A 16,752-nucleotide genomic window follows, 5' to 3' on the forward strand; every position below is an offset into this window, starting at 1 on the left:
AGCTCTATTAAAGAGCGGACTGGGTCAGTGGGTGTTTTTTTCTTACTCATGCACACAACAAAGTTTTAACAGAAAAACATGTTTTATTGTCAATAACCTGAATTCTATTCCTCTTTATTTTATGAACTCTGATGATTTTTTAAAATAGTCTTTTTAGCCTTATATATTTGTGTATTTACAGACTGGTGGCCTGTAGTTCAGATTGGTGCGGTGAACTGTGCAGCCGAGGAAAACACCAATCTTTGTCGTCAGTACGATGTCAGGGGCTTCCCAGTGTTTAAGGTGAGCAAACTCTTGTTTGCGTTTACCAGCCTTAGCTGAACAAGCTAAGGTAGCATGATGTTTACCTACAGCGGTTTTGTTAACCAGGTTTTCCGAAGGAAAAATCTGGTTATTAGATTGGTGAATGTCAGCGGGCGGACTTGCGGGTGGACGGAACAAGCTTGTCTGGGCCATAACTTTGTCGTTCACTGTGAGATTTTAAAATCATTAGGCACATTTGTTCACGATCATTAGACAGTGTGTCGCGCGAAAGAATTACGTCGATATCTCCAAGGTCAAGGTCACAATTTGAGGTCAAAAATAGCCATAAATGAGCTCGTCCGGGCCATAACTATGTCATTCATTGTGAGATTTTAAAATCATTTGGCACATTTGTTCACCATCATTGGACGGTGTGTCGCGCGAAAGAATTACGTCAATATCTCCAAGGTCAAGGTCGCCACAACAAAAAATAGATTGATTTTGAAACAAGGGGGGTAACTATGAACAATAAGTAACAATGCACATTTTGATTTTGATTTGTCTCTCTTTATCAGACTTTTTTTTCAAATTGAAATCTAGGTCGCCACGAGTAAAAAAAGATTGAATTTTACACAAGGGGGGTAAGTATGCACATTTTGAATTGTCTCCCTTTATCAGACTTTTTTTTTCAAATTGAAAACATGGTTTTGCGACAATTTTGTCCCTTGTTGTCCTTGACATCTGTGTGTAAGGCTGAAAATGTTCTGAGGATCATAATTATTTTTTTACCTAAATATGTAAGTTTTCCCCTTGTTATATAACCGATTGCAACTTTGAAGGTTTTCAAAATCTTAGATTTTCGTTTCATTTTACAAAATGATTGTGATTGGCAATCAGTTTAATAGGACAACTTTGATTGTAGTGCTAGCTAATTAGTTATGTGTGTGTTAGCGTCAAGCGAAACTTCATTTTAATAGAGCTATCACATGATTTTCAGCTATCATTATTAACATTTATTTACAATCGTGATCAAGAACTGTGGAAATAAAAGTATTCCAACAACGGCTTGCACCCATGCTAGCTGTATACAATTATTGTTAATGATATTTTACTTATTTTATTTTCCAAGTTAAGCAATAAGATAAAACAATATTTCTCATGCTTGGCAAGTCAATCATTAAGTCTCAAATCCTGATGGTTTCATTCCTATGAATCAAAATGAGAACATATTTTTTATTGGCAATAAGAAAGTTACATATTGTTTCATACTTAACACTTCTTTATTCACAGCTGTTTGCTCCGATGCACAAGGAAAACTCTACAGTAGAGACGTTCTACGAACAAAACAAGTCAGAAATAGAGACCAAGATAGTTGACTTCCTGAGCAGTGAAAGTGTGCTGGCTCCTGATGACTGGCCTCGACTGTCGCCAATCAAGTATGTGGCAAACTATCAAGGGGCTTCGTTTGTTTTATAAAAAATGAACAACATTACAGAAATTTGTGTTTGTTCCATTGATGTATCATTTTTAATCTTAAATGTGAACACAGGAAATAATAAACCAATTTCAAGCAACAGTAACACTAAGAAATCTCTTGACACAATTTAAATGTTTAATTTAATATGTAAATTATTTGAATAAAGATTCTTTATTCAAATAATTTACATATTAAATTAAACATTTAAATCTTAGAAGATGCATGCTTCTAGAGACTAAGATGTATTTTCTATAGTATCTTTGTTTACGTTCCCCCTTTAGATCCATGGAACATATTTGGGATGAAGCAAAGGATGAGCATCACCATGTGGCGTTTGTGTTTGAGGATGAGCAGTCCAACATAGGCACGCAGGTACATAGAGTTTGCACTTGACTCAAGTTTTAATGCCCAAATTGAAATTTGTCGTTTATACTTTAATTACTAAAATTTAAGGTAAAACATAGGAAAACATACAATTATTTAGTATTTTCTAAATCTTTTGATATAAACACAGGACAGACAAAGAGGCAGGTATTTGTTCAGACTTATACTGGTACATGTATCTACAGCACATGTAAAATGGATATAACATGTGAACTTTACTTTTAAGGCATAACATAATGTAGGAAACCCCATGTATTCATTTTTGTTGAACACTTTTTGTAATGTAACAAATAATAATATTATGGTGTATACTTCAATATTATCTATCTGGCAAGAAAATTAAGTGTGTTTACAAAAGATATGAGCATTTTAAATAAATAAATTTTCTGTTCTGTAATCACTTAAGAAAATGCACAAAGGTTGAAATGTCCAACAAACACTTTAAATGTGGGACAAGTATTGATTGTTTATCTCATAAATTCTTTTGAGTTATCTATTAAACCACCTGTCTTTGTTGCAATACATGTAGTTATGCTGGGGTTGGGACGGAATGTGATAATTATGTATTGACCTAGATGTACATTCAAGATTAATTGTTAACATACATGCTGCTACTTAGTTTTAGAATATACATGTATTGTTATTGTGCATCCTACCTATTTTGTCCCCTTAGACAAAGTTTAAGTCCTCTACAATTAGCATAATTGGTTTTCTTTATTATTTACTAAAATGGCTTCTCTTTTATTCTTTTGAAAATGTCAACTTATATAACATGAATTGAATACGTTGGTTAGATCTTGAGCTATTGAGGTTTATTTGATTCATTATTTTATTGAAATATTTCAAATTACTACATAAATGTTGCTATTTTTAAATAAATTATCCTTGCTCTGGGAAAATGGGGCTTAATTCAGTCTGCACAGGCTGATCAGAGATGACCAAGTGTCACTTTTATGGATTTTTTTTGTTTAAAAGAAGTATTTTCTACACAAAAATTAAATCCAGGCAGAAAGTGTCATCCCCGATTAGCCTGTGCAGACTGTATAGGCTAGCTTGGGCCGACACTTAACGCACATGAATTAAGCCCCCTTTTACCAGAGCTTAAAATGACTCAAATGCTTTGCCTATGGAGCTTACCATTCTTAAGTGTCTTGAGCGCAATTGTGTATGCCTTCCAGGTGATCCTGGACACCCTCAAGTACCGCCCCCTCCTGGTGCGCCGTATGCTGCACGGGGCCGTGGAGAAGTTTGGGGTCACCACCATACCAGCCCTCTTCCTCATCAACAGGGATGGAACATTCACCAACCTTGCAAAGTACAAATTAAAGAACTTGCACAGGTTTCAGTCACCATTGTGGGAAAGGGGCTTGGGTCCTTTGGATTGGGAAAATTTAGTAGTTTTGGCTAAAATTGGGACACTGGTGTTGTTGTTTTTTTTTTTGTTAACTAATACTTACAAATTGAGAGGAACTGTTTTCAATATTATCTTGATATTTTAAAGGTTCCATGTTAACTTAATGTTGCATTGTAATTGCAAGAGGGGGGGGGGCCTCTATATGGGAATATGGGGGGAACCTCCATTTGGGAATATTAGAAAAGACATACTTGTTGACATTGGGAAAATCAGCTCCAAATTTGACCAAAAAATCAGGCTCAAGTATGCGACCAGTTACTGGGGATTGCTTTCAAGTTCACTTGGGGCCTAAAAATGGACCGATTCACTAAGCAAAAACATTGTAATTATCCCCTGTTAGAGGGCATAGAGTAGTCCCTCCCTCAGTTTGTGTGTGGGCGGCTTTGTTTGTGCTGTTTGTAAAGCCTGGGAGGATTTACATATTTGTACAGATGATCGTGAGATATATATACGCTCAGTGGTTGAAGGTCATGGAACAAATGTTAGGTCTAAGCTCGTTAACACTCTAGAGGTCACTTTTATTTGCCCACTCTTTAAAACTTGATAGGGGGATTTCTTAATAAATATTTGCAAATTCATATCATCATTAACTCATGTGAGGTGCCTAGATCCCTTTGTTCTCTGTTGTTTTATGATGTTGTTGCACTGGATATCACTAATAAAACTGATAACCTTGTATCTGATAGAAAAGCAATGGAAGCCCTTTGTAAAGCATTGAATAAAATTGTTTCGGCGCACATGTACTGTACAAAATAATAAAAATTGTCATACATGGCGACAATGTCAATTGACAGTGCAAACCCTTGTGTACATGAATTGGTAATAACCAGTATTTTCTTGTCTGGTTCCAGGACTGACAACTCTCGTGAGAGCATGGTCAAAGCCCTGACAGGATTGCTGTCCCCTGCTCAACTAGAATCTGGCAAGAAGAGTGTAGAAGCTAGAAAGGCATTCCTGCAAAAAGAACTGCTCAATATTTTAGAGAACGATGAAGACTCACCTGATACAAATGAAAACCTGGAAGATCAAAAAAAGTAATGAAAAAATGAGCCATGTTTTAATGTCATAAATACTGACCTGTTATCTCATGCTTATACTTTCCAAGGGGAATTAACTCATCCGGAATTTTAACTGGGAATCCGCCACCTCAATACCGTAATACAGGTTAAACAAAGTGCAATGCAACCTAGCCAAAAATCGGTAACCAACCCTCAATATTCTTTCCGGATCGACCAGGTGTATATGTGTCTTTTACGGCTCTGAATTAAAATATTGTTTTTCGATTTATTTCACTTGGTTGATTGGGGTTATGAATGGATAAATTATGTTATTTATCTTTTTATTTCTCATTCGGATTAATTTGTGTGGATTTAATGGATTTTGTTTCATTTGTAAAAGGTAAGCCATGTTTGTTTTTATCCAACAATGGTTTATTTCTACCATGCTGGGTGTTTTCAGACGCAAACGACCACGTGCAAAACGTGCTCTTCTAATACATTGCTAGAACGTGCAAAGCATGTTCTTCTAATGTGTTACGAGATCGTGCAAAGCGTGTTTTTCTATTGACAGATTGTTTATCATTTGCCATTGTGTGCAATAATGATTTTAACGTTCCGTATGACAATCTAATTGATCGTCATTTTATTTTTCATCTGTTTTGAATTAAACTTTTGTTTAATTTATGTTCTACGGCAGTATTATTATAATTTTCATTATGGTCAAATAATGATTTTATGTGCCGTATGATAATCTGGTCTGTGACCAGTTTATGGTTGAATATGCTTTGCTCTTGTTTTTCATATATTCGACTACATGATGGTCGCAGAAACAAGAGTGGATAAATACCCGGTGACTTTGCAGATCATGGATGATAGTTGCAGTATCAGTCACCGGGTATCGGGCACGATCGCGACCGTACTATGCTAAGTCTCTTAGACAGTCGGTCAACATCAGACCATATGGCGACACCCGTCAGCCGGTCTGTGCCCGATGGCATTGGTCAAGGACATCGACCAATGCCGGACCATTTCGCATCTGTGACAACACTGGTTATGATATGACTGGTACGTCACCCGGGACGTTGATCACGGACCTTTGATCGACGTCTGACGGCCGTTCCGGTCACCGGTCCTGTCACCGGTCCGGTGATTAATCACCGGTCCGGTCATTAATCACTGGTCCGGTCATTGATCACCGGTCCGGTCATTGATCACCGGTCCGGTCACCGGTCATGTCACCGGTCCGGTCATTGATCACCGGTCTGGTCCGGTCACCAGTAATGTCACCGGTTCGGTCACCTGTCCGGTCACCGGTCATGTCACTGGTCCGGTCATTGATCACCGGTCATGTCACCGGTCCGGTCCGGTCATTGATCACCGGTCTGGTCAACAGTCATCAGTTAGGCCTGCCACCGATAACACCAGTCACTGGTCAAGAAGAATAACTCGGTCTTCATCATTGAACTATTCGTCGTCGAATACATCCTCTTCATCAAGGAGTAGACATCGGACACGCTCTTCTTCGTCGAGCAGTTCTCATCGTTGCGGCTCTCGTAAGCGATCATGTTGTCACTCACTGAGACGGTATTCTAGAAGATCTCGGTCTCATCGCAGCCGATCCACATCTCGGCCGATCCAGATCTCGACATCGCAGGAAACGAGGACGTTGTCAACCTTCACGTAGACATCAGCGGACTTCATTGAGCACAACAGGATAGTTATCGAACATACCTCTCCTTCATTGAGCAGTTCTCGGCGTTGATACGCTCGTAAGCAATCACGTCAATGCTCACGGAGACAATATTGTAGAAGACAATATTTCCAGCGTAGCCGAACAATATTTCGGCATCGCAGTTATATGGATGTCGCCACTTCTCACGTAGGCGTTAATGAACCTACTGGTCATATCGACGTTCTCCATTTTATTCCTTTAGGAATATCATGTCTCCATTCCACGTGTGATGGTTTTTCTTATGGCATCCACACATGTTGCAGTCACCGAGCCGTAGTTGTATACGAACACTAGTTTGTTTTACTTTCAGGCTTCGGGATAAGCTGTTCTTTTCTCCACTACGACTACAAGGACACTTAATGCCTATTAATACTGATAATCTACCGTTGTTTTCCGGTTAACATTATCAGATGACTTCGTGGATGGTCATTCTTCTGCACCAGATATTTCCATTCTGACGCAGTTATATTATACCGGTCCCGATCACCGGACATCGGTCACCATTCATCGGTCATATCACCGATCACTGGTCACCAGTCAGAATAAGTGATGTTTCATCGCCATCGGATTGGATTTTTGGCACGATCTTCTTTTCCGAGCAGTGCTTGACATTGATATCAGACCATATGGCTTCCACCATTTTTCGGTCTTTAACTGGTAACATCACCGGTCATATTATGACTGGTCTGTTCACCTGGCTACAGTTACCGGTCATTGACCGGTCCGGTTTCGGTCACCAGTTACCAATTACCGGTATTCCACTGTGTTTTCATCTGTCAATTTTTAGTATCATGGGTATTGTCTACATTACCTAGTTGTATACCCCTGGCTATGATTGTATTGAATACTATATTTTATGGATTCAACAATCTACATGACTTTTTGTGTTTTTCAATACTGATGTTCTACTGGCCACGGTTACCAAATCATGCTATATCTGTTATTTGTACTTCTATCTCAACCGGCTACATGCAGACTACTGGTCTTGCAGATAGATCGGCTGAACTGGGCTCGGAGACTAGCATTGAGGTCGAACATTACTATTTGACCTCTATTAATTGATGTTCGAGACCCGAAGGATGAATTGTTTTAACCGCCTTTACCTGTCGGCTACAGATTTTGCAGTCAGTGTCACGGAACAGTTGGGACACATTAATGACGCTAGCAGGATTAGCAAGACGACATTTTGTATCGACTTCTGCTTTTCTATTGCTCCTACGACAGTGCATATTTTCAAGCTACTGGAATCAACAAGAGTTCTGATACATAGGATTGCCTATCAGATTGACCTCATAGCGGCTACAGTCTTGTAGATGGCTTGGGAGCTATTGAACTGAGATCCTAGGATCTGGAGGGACCTCATCTTAAAGTTATTCTTCTATTACACTTCTGGCCATAACAGGCCGTCTTCCTAGTACTGGTCGTATTCCTCTCTGAATTTGTCCCGGTTAGGAGTCTTGAAGTAAATGGATTAATCAAGTCAGAATTTAAGACTACCATGCATTCTACCGGCAAGCGTGGACCCCCTTAAGGTTACTCCTAGGGTTTTCACCTTTTTCTGCCATCACACCTCCGATTCCGGAGGTACCACTGTCAATCATATTTCCGTACTTCGCAAATCGATGACTTCACGACCTGTATTATCCAGGATTTTAAAGGCGCCTGTTATTGGTTCAAGAAGAGGCATTATTCTGTAGATAGGTCATAAACTTATAAGTGTTAAACACTGTCCTATTCTACCAATTTTCAAGTGTGTTTGGAGTGGGAAAGTTCGGCTTGCCGTGATTTCTTTGCCCACCCATCCTTGACAAATGGTTCCGGTCACCGGTCGGTATTTACCGGTCCGGTCACCGGTCTTTCTGCTGAGACGTCTTTTCTTACGTCTGTTGCAGCTTTATTTTTAAGTTAATTGTATTAATCTCGGGATTATTCAATGACACAGATTTCCATCTTTTTGTCATTATTTACCACTATTCAGTGGTGTCTAGACTAGAAGATTATCTTGGCAAGAATATAGTTGATTCTACCACAACCTTCCTTACATCTTATACAGATGTGAGCAGAGAAGGTTATGGACGATCACATAGAACAACGTATCTTGATTTACTCAATTATGTAGTATTCGTATGAATATCACCTGCACATCTACATCTTGAAAAGCGAAAATTCTTTTTAGCTGTTTTTCATTTACAACACATTTTCACGATTCCTTTGTGATGGTTTCAACTATCACACATCGGTCGTGGTTTACTTACAGACACGGAGGTGATCATATTATCACTCCTTGTATCTGGAAATCAGGAACTTATTCGTTCTTTGCAAGAACAACAAATTTTCTCTATCGTCTTACTCATACCAGGTCGTCTGAACGCCCTGTTGGACGTTTTGACCTGCAGTTCTTTTTGTCTAATTATTTTTTCCGTTGGGTTCAAATAATGTAATTGCGCATGCGCGGCAGTGAATTTGCATGGTGTACTGCATAGTATATCGAAGAATGTTGTTTATCATCAAACGCTAGTAATATGCGTTATGCGATCGTATATCGCAGTATATACCGGTATGCTGAACAACGTCAATAATGCAGTTCACAGAAATCGATCCAGCAGGGTGTGTGATTGTTATACATTCGTCCATTGACATAAACTGGAATATCTTGCCTTCTTGGTGAGTTTTTGCAATAACTGAGTTTTTGCCATAATTTCATGCAATATACTTAAAGAACCATGGGATTATGGTTCTACGACCTTTTAAGGCTCCTGTACAATTATTTTCAGGAAACTTCTTCTCAGGTCAAATATCATATCTCGGAGAGACATATTTTTACTGATCCAAACATGTGCCACTACATGTCTGGCCATTATTTACTTTTAGTAATCTCTACAGAAGAACGTTTTTCTGTTAAGAGTTTCAATCCTTGTTACTTGTGCAAGGATAATTCCATCAGAACTGTATAAAGGTTCTATGGAAATTCATTTTTGACTGGGTATTCAAGAGCAAAGTTATTACCTTAATCACTCTGCTAGATACATAGAGATTTTTCTCATCTTTTTCTTGATGATAAGAAATTTTGTTCTTTTCTTCATCAAAGGATAGAGATTATGCTTTTGTATACCTTGTTTTGTGTAAGTCATCGCAACTCTGTGCTGTCTTACCTATTTTGGAACTGATCCAAACTATGGAACGTCAACACTATGTTTTTCGTTCCTTTACCTTCTTAAGCGGTTTTGACTTGTGTTACATGTTGGGATGCTTAATGAGCTTCCTATGAACCTTTTTCATCAGGCTTATTAACAGTTCCAATATAATTTTAAGACGGTTTTCCTTCTTATTATGGCTTTTACCATACGGAGAAGTGAAATTCATGCTTTTTCTGTTGAATACGACCAATTCCAGTTGGATCTAATGTCGTTTTCACTTTGTTGTGTCAGCCAGGATTCCTTGCTTAATATCAAGTCCTCTATATGGCTCTACCTTCAAGTTTCCAAGTTTTTCTTAAACTGGTGTCTGCGGCTTCTATTTCTCGGGGTTAGACCTTGACTAAGGAAAGTTACTCTTATCCTATCTAAGGATTCATTCCTTTTTAGGATCTGACCGCATGAATTAAGAGCTCTGTCTGTTTTGTTGGCATATATTAATCACACCCCACTTTTTGACGTGCTCTAAGCTGTTTTCTGGAGGAATCCGACCACCTTTGTCATCTTTTTATCTTCGTTTTCTGAAGTGCCAACAATACAATTTGTATATGTTTGGGCTTGTTGTGGTTTCACTAACGGTAGTGTCTTCTTTACGACATAGACATATTACTCTGTCCGAGAAGTCATAATTAATACCGTTTTAACGAAGATTACTTGATAACCCTTGTTTAGGGTTTTGCTATCATTAGCTGATAACCCTGTTTATGGGTTCTACTGTGTTGGGAAAATATATACGAACCTTCCCACCGCAGCTGCAAAATCAGCATAAGATAACAGGTCAGTATTTATGACATTAAATTATTTTTTTTAAATGAAATTCATTTTAATTATTAAATACTTACCTGTTATCGGTAAGTCCCACCTCCAACCCCGCTATTCGATTAATATTTTTGTATATATATTGAAAGAATATTGAGGGTTGGTTACCGATTTTTGGCTAGGTTGCATTGCACTATGTTTAACCTGGCCTGAATTACGGTATTGAGGTGGCGGATTCCCAGTTAAAATTCCGGATGAGTTAATTCCCCTTGGAAAGTATAAGCATGAGATAACAGGTAAGTATTTAATAATTAAAATGAATTTTATTTAAAAAATTTGTTTTATGAAAAGTGGGCATTATGCCTGTGGGTTAGTTGTCCTCCAAGATTAGCCTGTGCAGTCTGCAAAGGCTAATCAGGGATGACACTTTTTGCCTTTATTTAATTTTTAGCTCACCTGAGCACAATGTGCTCATGGTCAGCTTTTGTGATTGCCTTTTGTCAGTCGTGCGGCGTCAACATTTGCCTTGTAAACACTCTAGAGGCCACATTTTTTGTCCAATCTTCATAAAATTTGGTCAGAAGATTGGACTCAATAATATCTTGGATGAGTTCGAAAATGGTTACGTTTGCTTGAAAAACATGGCTGCCAAGGGGCGGGGCATTTTTCCTTATATGGCTATATATGGCTATACTAAAATCTTGTTAACACTCTAGAGGCCACATTTATTGTCCGATCTTCATGAAACCTGGTCAGAAGATTCATCCCAATAATTTCTTGGACAAGTGTAAAAATAATGCCGGTTGGTTGAAAAACATGGCCGCCAGGGGGCGGGGCATTTTTCCTAATATTGCTATAGTAAAACCTTGTTAACACTCTAAGAGGCCACATTTATTTTCCGATCTTCATGAAACTTAGTCAGAAGATTTTTTCCCAATAATATCTTGGATGAGTTTGAAAATAGTTTTGGTTGCTTTAAAAACATGGCTGCCAAGGGGCAAGGCATTTTTCCTTATATGGCTATTTATGGCTTTATTAAAACCTTGTTAACACTCTAGAGGCCACATTTATTGTCCAACCTTCATGAAATTTAGTCAGAAGATTCATCCTATTAATATCTTGGACGAGTTCAAAAATGATGCCAGTTGGTTGAAAAACATGGCCGCCAGGGGGCGGGGCATTTTTTCTTATATGGCTGTAGTAAAACCTTGTTAACACTCTAGAGGCCACATTTATTTTCCGATCTTCATGAAACTTGGTCAGAAATTTTTTTCCAATGATATCTTGGATGAGTTCAAAAATGGTTTTGGTTGTTTTAAAAACATGGCCAACAGGGGGCGGGGCATTTTCCTTATATGGCTATTTATTGCTTGAGTAAAACCTTATTAACACTGTAGAGGCCACATTCATTGTCCGATCATCATGAAACTTGGTCAGACGATTTGTCCCAAAGATATCTTGGATTAATTATGAAAATGGTTCCGGTTGGTGGAAAAACATGGCTGTCAAGGGGGCATGACATTTTTCCTTATATAGCTATACATGTAGTAAAACCTTGTTAACACTCTAGAAGCCATAATTATTATCCGATCATCATGAAACATTGTCAGAAGATTTGTCCCCATGATATCTTGAACAAGTTCGAAAATGGTTCCAGTTGCTTTAAAAATATGGCCACCAGGGGCTGGGCCTTTTTCCTTATATGGCTTCATGAATCTTAATGAAACTTTGTCAGAATATTTGTTTAAATGATATCTTGGATGTGTATGAAAATGGTTTTGGTCTGTAGAAAAACGTGGCTGCCAGGGTGTTCACTAGTGACGAAAGTTGGTAAGAACATTTTTTTCTTATGACATCTTGGGTTGCACAGAACAGGTCAGTTCCTTTGAATCTCAGGTAAGCGACTTTGGGCCTTTCAGGCCCTCTTGTTTCTAAGAAGAGACTACCTTTCAATGATACCATGCCATGAAAGCAAAAAGTGTTGTCCCGGAGTAGTCTGTGCAGACTGGAATGACACTTTACCCACCTGTGTTAAGCCCGGTTTCCCCAGAACAAGACTCGAATTCTTGACAGTTTGATTGTGACAAAATCTGCCGATGGCCCAAGAGTTATAAATACTTGATTTCTTGGCTGTTAGCAATCTTTAACAAATCTTAAACACAAGTCTTTAAATAAAAGCCAATGCATTATGTTTGCTCCAATTTAATTGGACGCAAAAATGCATCTGATAAGATTATTGTATGTTAATGTAATGATATCAACTTAATGTTTAACAGAGTCATGAAATACTCAATATCTAGACAAAGTCTGCTTGAGAATAATTGTAGTCAAACTACAATGTATAAGTCTTGGACTGGATTTTATGATAAATACGTGATTCCACACAAGATGATTCCACACACGCTTTTGTTTTCACACAAGTAGATTCCACACAAGCTGTTTCAAGAATACAGCCTCTAAGCAAGTCCAGATCTGATCTCTTTTCTTTTCAGGCCTGCTGTGTACATGAGAGACCTGGAGTCCACCCTTTACTACGCATTCCGTCAGGAGATCCCTCTCTGTCAGCAGATCAGTGATGTTAGGCTGGCAGCATTGAAAACTTTTGTGGCAGCCCTTGTTCAGGTATGTGCAGCAAGACTTCACACTGATAGAACTGTGTTCCAATTCAATTATTCAATTATAAAAAAAAACGTTGGTGACTTGAGAACTTTTGTGGCATGCTTTGTTCAGGTATGTGCAGCAAGAATTCACACTGATAGAACTGTGTTCCAATTCAGTTATTCAATTATTAAAAACATGTTGTTGACTTGACAACTTTTGTGGCATACTTTGTTCAGGTATGTGCCGTATTCATACTGATTGAACTGTACTCCCGTTCAAATATTGCAGCGCAAAATGTTGATGACTTTTTAACTTTTATGGCAGGCCTTGTTCAGGTATGTGTGAAGCTCACTGTTGGAACTTTGTTCCAGTGAAACTATATTTCAGCCTTAAAAAGTGAATGCTTAACAACTTTTGTGGCAGCCCTTGTACAGGTATCTGTATGTTTTCATGTCACACTGTTTAATCAAAGCTAAAGCTCAATTGACTATTGACTTGATAACTTTTGTACTGGTCCTTGTTCTGGTGTGCGTGCAGAGTACATGGTTTGTTTTTTTGCCATATGGTTGCAGCCCTGCTCTATTTGCAGTATTTCCCGGGGGAACCAGAGCTTGAGGGGTTCCTGGAGAAATTGTGGGCGTGGCTACAGACCGTGAAGTCAGGGATCACCGGGGAAGATTGGCTCAATAAAATAGATCAGCTCCAGGTACAGTTAAGCCTTGCTCTGTGAAAATGACTAAATGCGTAAAGAGTTGTTCCAACACCAAACTTGATTTTCTGTTCAAAGATTCTTCATTTAAACAAAAAATTCCATAAAAATGGAAAGTGTTGACCATGATTAGTCTTTGCAGACTTCACAGGCTAATCTGGGACGACACTTAACGCAAATGCATTTAAGAAAACCAAGAAGATGATGCATAATTAACCCAAACCTTTAGCATTGCGCTTGTTTTGTTTTATGAAACACTTTCAGATATTTAGTGGATTTTTAGCATAAGGGTCAACCAACATGACTTTCTGATTAAGTGTGAGTTTTGTTCTGGTCAATAAATGTTTGGCGAAGTTATGGAATTTAGACTTAAAAGTTTTCAGTTTTTGGAGTTTTTTATGACACGCTTTTAGATATTTAGTGAAATTTTAGAATGTGAGTCTACCAACATGACTTGCAGATTAAGTTTGAGTTTTGTGAGTCCATTGATTTTTGGCCAAGTTATGGCCCCTTGGAATGACAAATTTTCTCTATAATAACCGTTTTACACACTTCTTTTACGAAATGTGTTCTGATATTTATCTGATTTTTAGCTCATCTATTTTTGGAAAAAAAAGGCGGGGCTCTTGTTCTGTTTATCATATTCCCCGATTTTAAAGAAATAATTAAAGCATCGCTAAAAAGCTGCAGTTTTAGCGGGAAAGAATATGACTTTTGTCGTTTGACGTATTAATAATGACGTCATGAGCACGCGCGCTTAATATTTGTAAAAACTGTTTTTTGCTGTTTATGTTACATTTTGTGTTTCAAATTGTTTGTTTTGTGCAATCTGATTCGATTTTACTAAAAATGAGTACTTTATAGTTGATTCCGAGTAATGTGACTATCTTCCACACATGACTGATATAAGAACTTCCTGTTGACCATGATATAAAAAAATAATCAGGCAACGTTATATCAGGCAGATATCAATGCGGTGGTATGATAAAATACACAATCACATTAAAGAGTTTCTTGCAGATATTTTATTAGTGACTATATGGTAAAACGATCCCTAGAGTCTGTCACATAGTTATGTTGCTAGGAGATTGCTCATATTTCTTTTCATTATTCAGGAAATGAATAAATATGATGGTAGTTATTGAGACCATTTAAACGTGGACTTACTGTATAGTACAGGTAATATGATGACTATTGTCATATATTTTATGATTGAATCTATTTGAATTAAGGGTATGTGAATAAATGTGTATAAAGTGAAAGAACATTAAATATTGTCTATTACATGTATGTGATTCAAGATGATGGAAAGCGAAGAGGGGCATAATTATAGTTTCAAAGCTTTTAAGAACAATTGTAACTTTTTAAATGTTATCTTTGGGCACAAAATATGACTGAAATTTGTTTGAGATTGTATTATTCATCCTACAACTTGTGGCTTTTTTTTGGATGGGTAGCAGTAAGTGTATAATATGTATTTACTGTCACACGTTGTAGTTTAATTTGAAATATGGCAAAAAAATATTAAACATTTTTGTTGCAGATTAAAATAATATTTAAATTGTAGTGTCAGTTGATATTTGTGTACATTATTTGTTATGTATAAAGACTAATACTAACTTAAGTATTTGTATGCCCTAAAGGAGGCAGTGATTTTTTAGCTCGGCGTTTTCGGAGAAACCCGAGGTATTGTCATTATTATAGCCAGCTTGTCGTGTCGTCTGACGTCTGCGTTGTGCTAAAACCTTAACATTTTGTTAAGGTTTTGAACATTGGCTCTAAAATCAAATTGCTTCCACCTACAACTTTGAAACTTCATATATAGATGCACCTTGATGAGTTCTACATGCCACATTTTTGGGTCAATAGGTCAAAGGTCAAGGTCACTGTGACCTTTAAAAAAAAAAAAAAAAAATATATAAAAATTCTGACAACCTTTCATTTATTCAAAACTGCAACCGCAGCCGAGCTTTGGCACCCGTTATGGGGTGCTCTTGTTGTCCCATCCTGGTTTCACCGGAGGGGACTTATGGTCTGTCAGTCCGTCAGTCAGTCACACTTTTCTGGATCCTGCGATAACTTTAAAAGTTCTTAATATTTTTTCATGAAACTTGAAACATGGATAGATGGCAATATGGACATTATGCACATCATTTTATTTTTGTTCCTACGTCAAAAATTCTGGTTGCTATGGCAACAAATAGACTAAAAATACTGATAAAAATGGTGGTTTACTGGATCCTGCGATAACTTTTAAAGTTCTTAATATTTTTTCATGAAACTTAAAACATGGATAGAATACAATATGAACATTACCCACATCATTTCATTTTGTTCCTACGTCAAAAATTTTGGTTGCTATGGTAACAAATAGACTAAAAATACTGCTAAAAATGGTGGTTTTCTGGATCCTGCGATAACTTTAAAAGTTCTAAATATTTTTTTCATGAAACTTGAAACATGGATAGATGGCAATATGGACATTACGCACGTCATTTCATTTTGTGCCTACGTCAAAAATACTGGTTGCTATGGCAAGAACAAAAATAAATTCCGACAATGGTGGAATTTCTGACAATTTTTTATGGTGGAGCCGGTAGGGGACTTTATTGCTTGGCAATAGTCTTGTTAGTTATTTTACCACCCTGGGAGGATTTTCATATACTTTGGGAATATTATAACCCATGAAAAGATATAGTGTTTAGTTCTTAAACTAAAACTCCCATGCTAGGTGGGAAGGGGGGCGGCATGTTGAATTCTGTGACACACCTCTTTCAAATTATAGTGATATAAATCAAATAAGTACTCAAGAACTGTCTTATATATATCAAAGATCTTAAAACATTTTTATTTTGCTGTTCTTTGCTGTAAATATGATTCATGTTTATGCTGTTGGAGTATTCAAGGGACCTCTTCACAGATTTTGGCATGTTTTGAAGTTTGTCATTAAATGCTTTATATTGATTAATGTAAACAATGGATACAAAAAGCTCCAGTAAAAAAATCCAGAATTAAAAAAAACAAAAAAAACAAAGGTAACCCTCAGCAGGGCTCGAACCACTGACCCCTGGAGTCCTGGAGTAAAAAGTCTACCACTTAGACCACTCGGCCATTCTTCTGAATACCAACTGTATTTTATACTTTATATAAGTAATCCTGGTAGTTTAACAAAATATATCAACAACAACAGAACACTCCAAATTATTAATTTGTTTCGCGTTGCAATGCTTTATACTCTGAC

At 37.4% G+C, this 16,752-nt stretch overlaps 1 protein-coding gene across 4 annotated transcripts in view; it reads left to right on the top strand.

The window, feature by feature from the left end:
- The window catches only part of LOC127836931 (sulfhydryl oxidase 2-like), a 40,219-nt gene that overhangs the window by 934 nt on the left and 22,533 nt on the right, over positions 1-16,752 (top strand). For all 4 annotated transcript variants that reach the window (XR_008029006.1, XR_008029007.1, XR_008029008.1 and 1 more), the window contains exons 2-8: positions 182-282; positions 1,534-1,679; positions 2,002-2,092; positions 3,283-3,419; positions 4,370-4,552; positions 12,694-12,823; positions 13,392-13,508. Coding sequence is in view for 1 of the 4 variants with exons in the window: in XM_052363578.1 (XP_052219538.1) it covers positions 182-282; positions 1,534-1,679; positions 2,002-2,092; positions 3,283-3,419; positions 4,370-4,552; positions 12,694-12,823; positions 13,392-13,508 (905 nt within the window). In the remaining 3 variants the exon portion in view is untranslated. The remainder of the gene's footprint in view (positions 1-181; positions 283-1,533; positions 1,680-2,001; positions 2,093-3,282; positions 3,420-4,369; positions 4,553-12,693; positions 12,824-13,391; positions 13,509-16,752) is intronic.

This window comes from Dreissena polymorpha, chromosome 7 (genome assembly GCF_020536995.1).
Source record: "Dreissena polymorpha isolate Duluth1 chromosome 7, UMN_Dpol_1.0, whole genome shotgun sequence".
NCBI classification, from domain to species: domain Eukaryota; kingdom Metazoa; phylum Mollusca; class Bivalvia; order Myida; family Dreissenidae; genus Dreissena; species Dreissena polymorpha.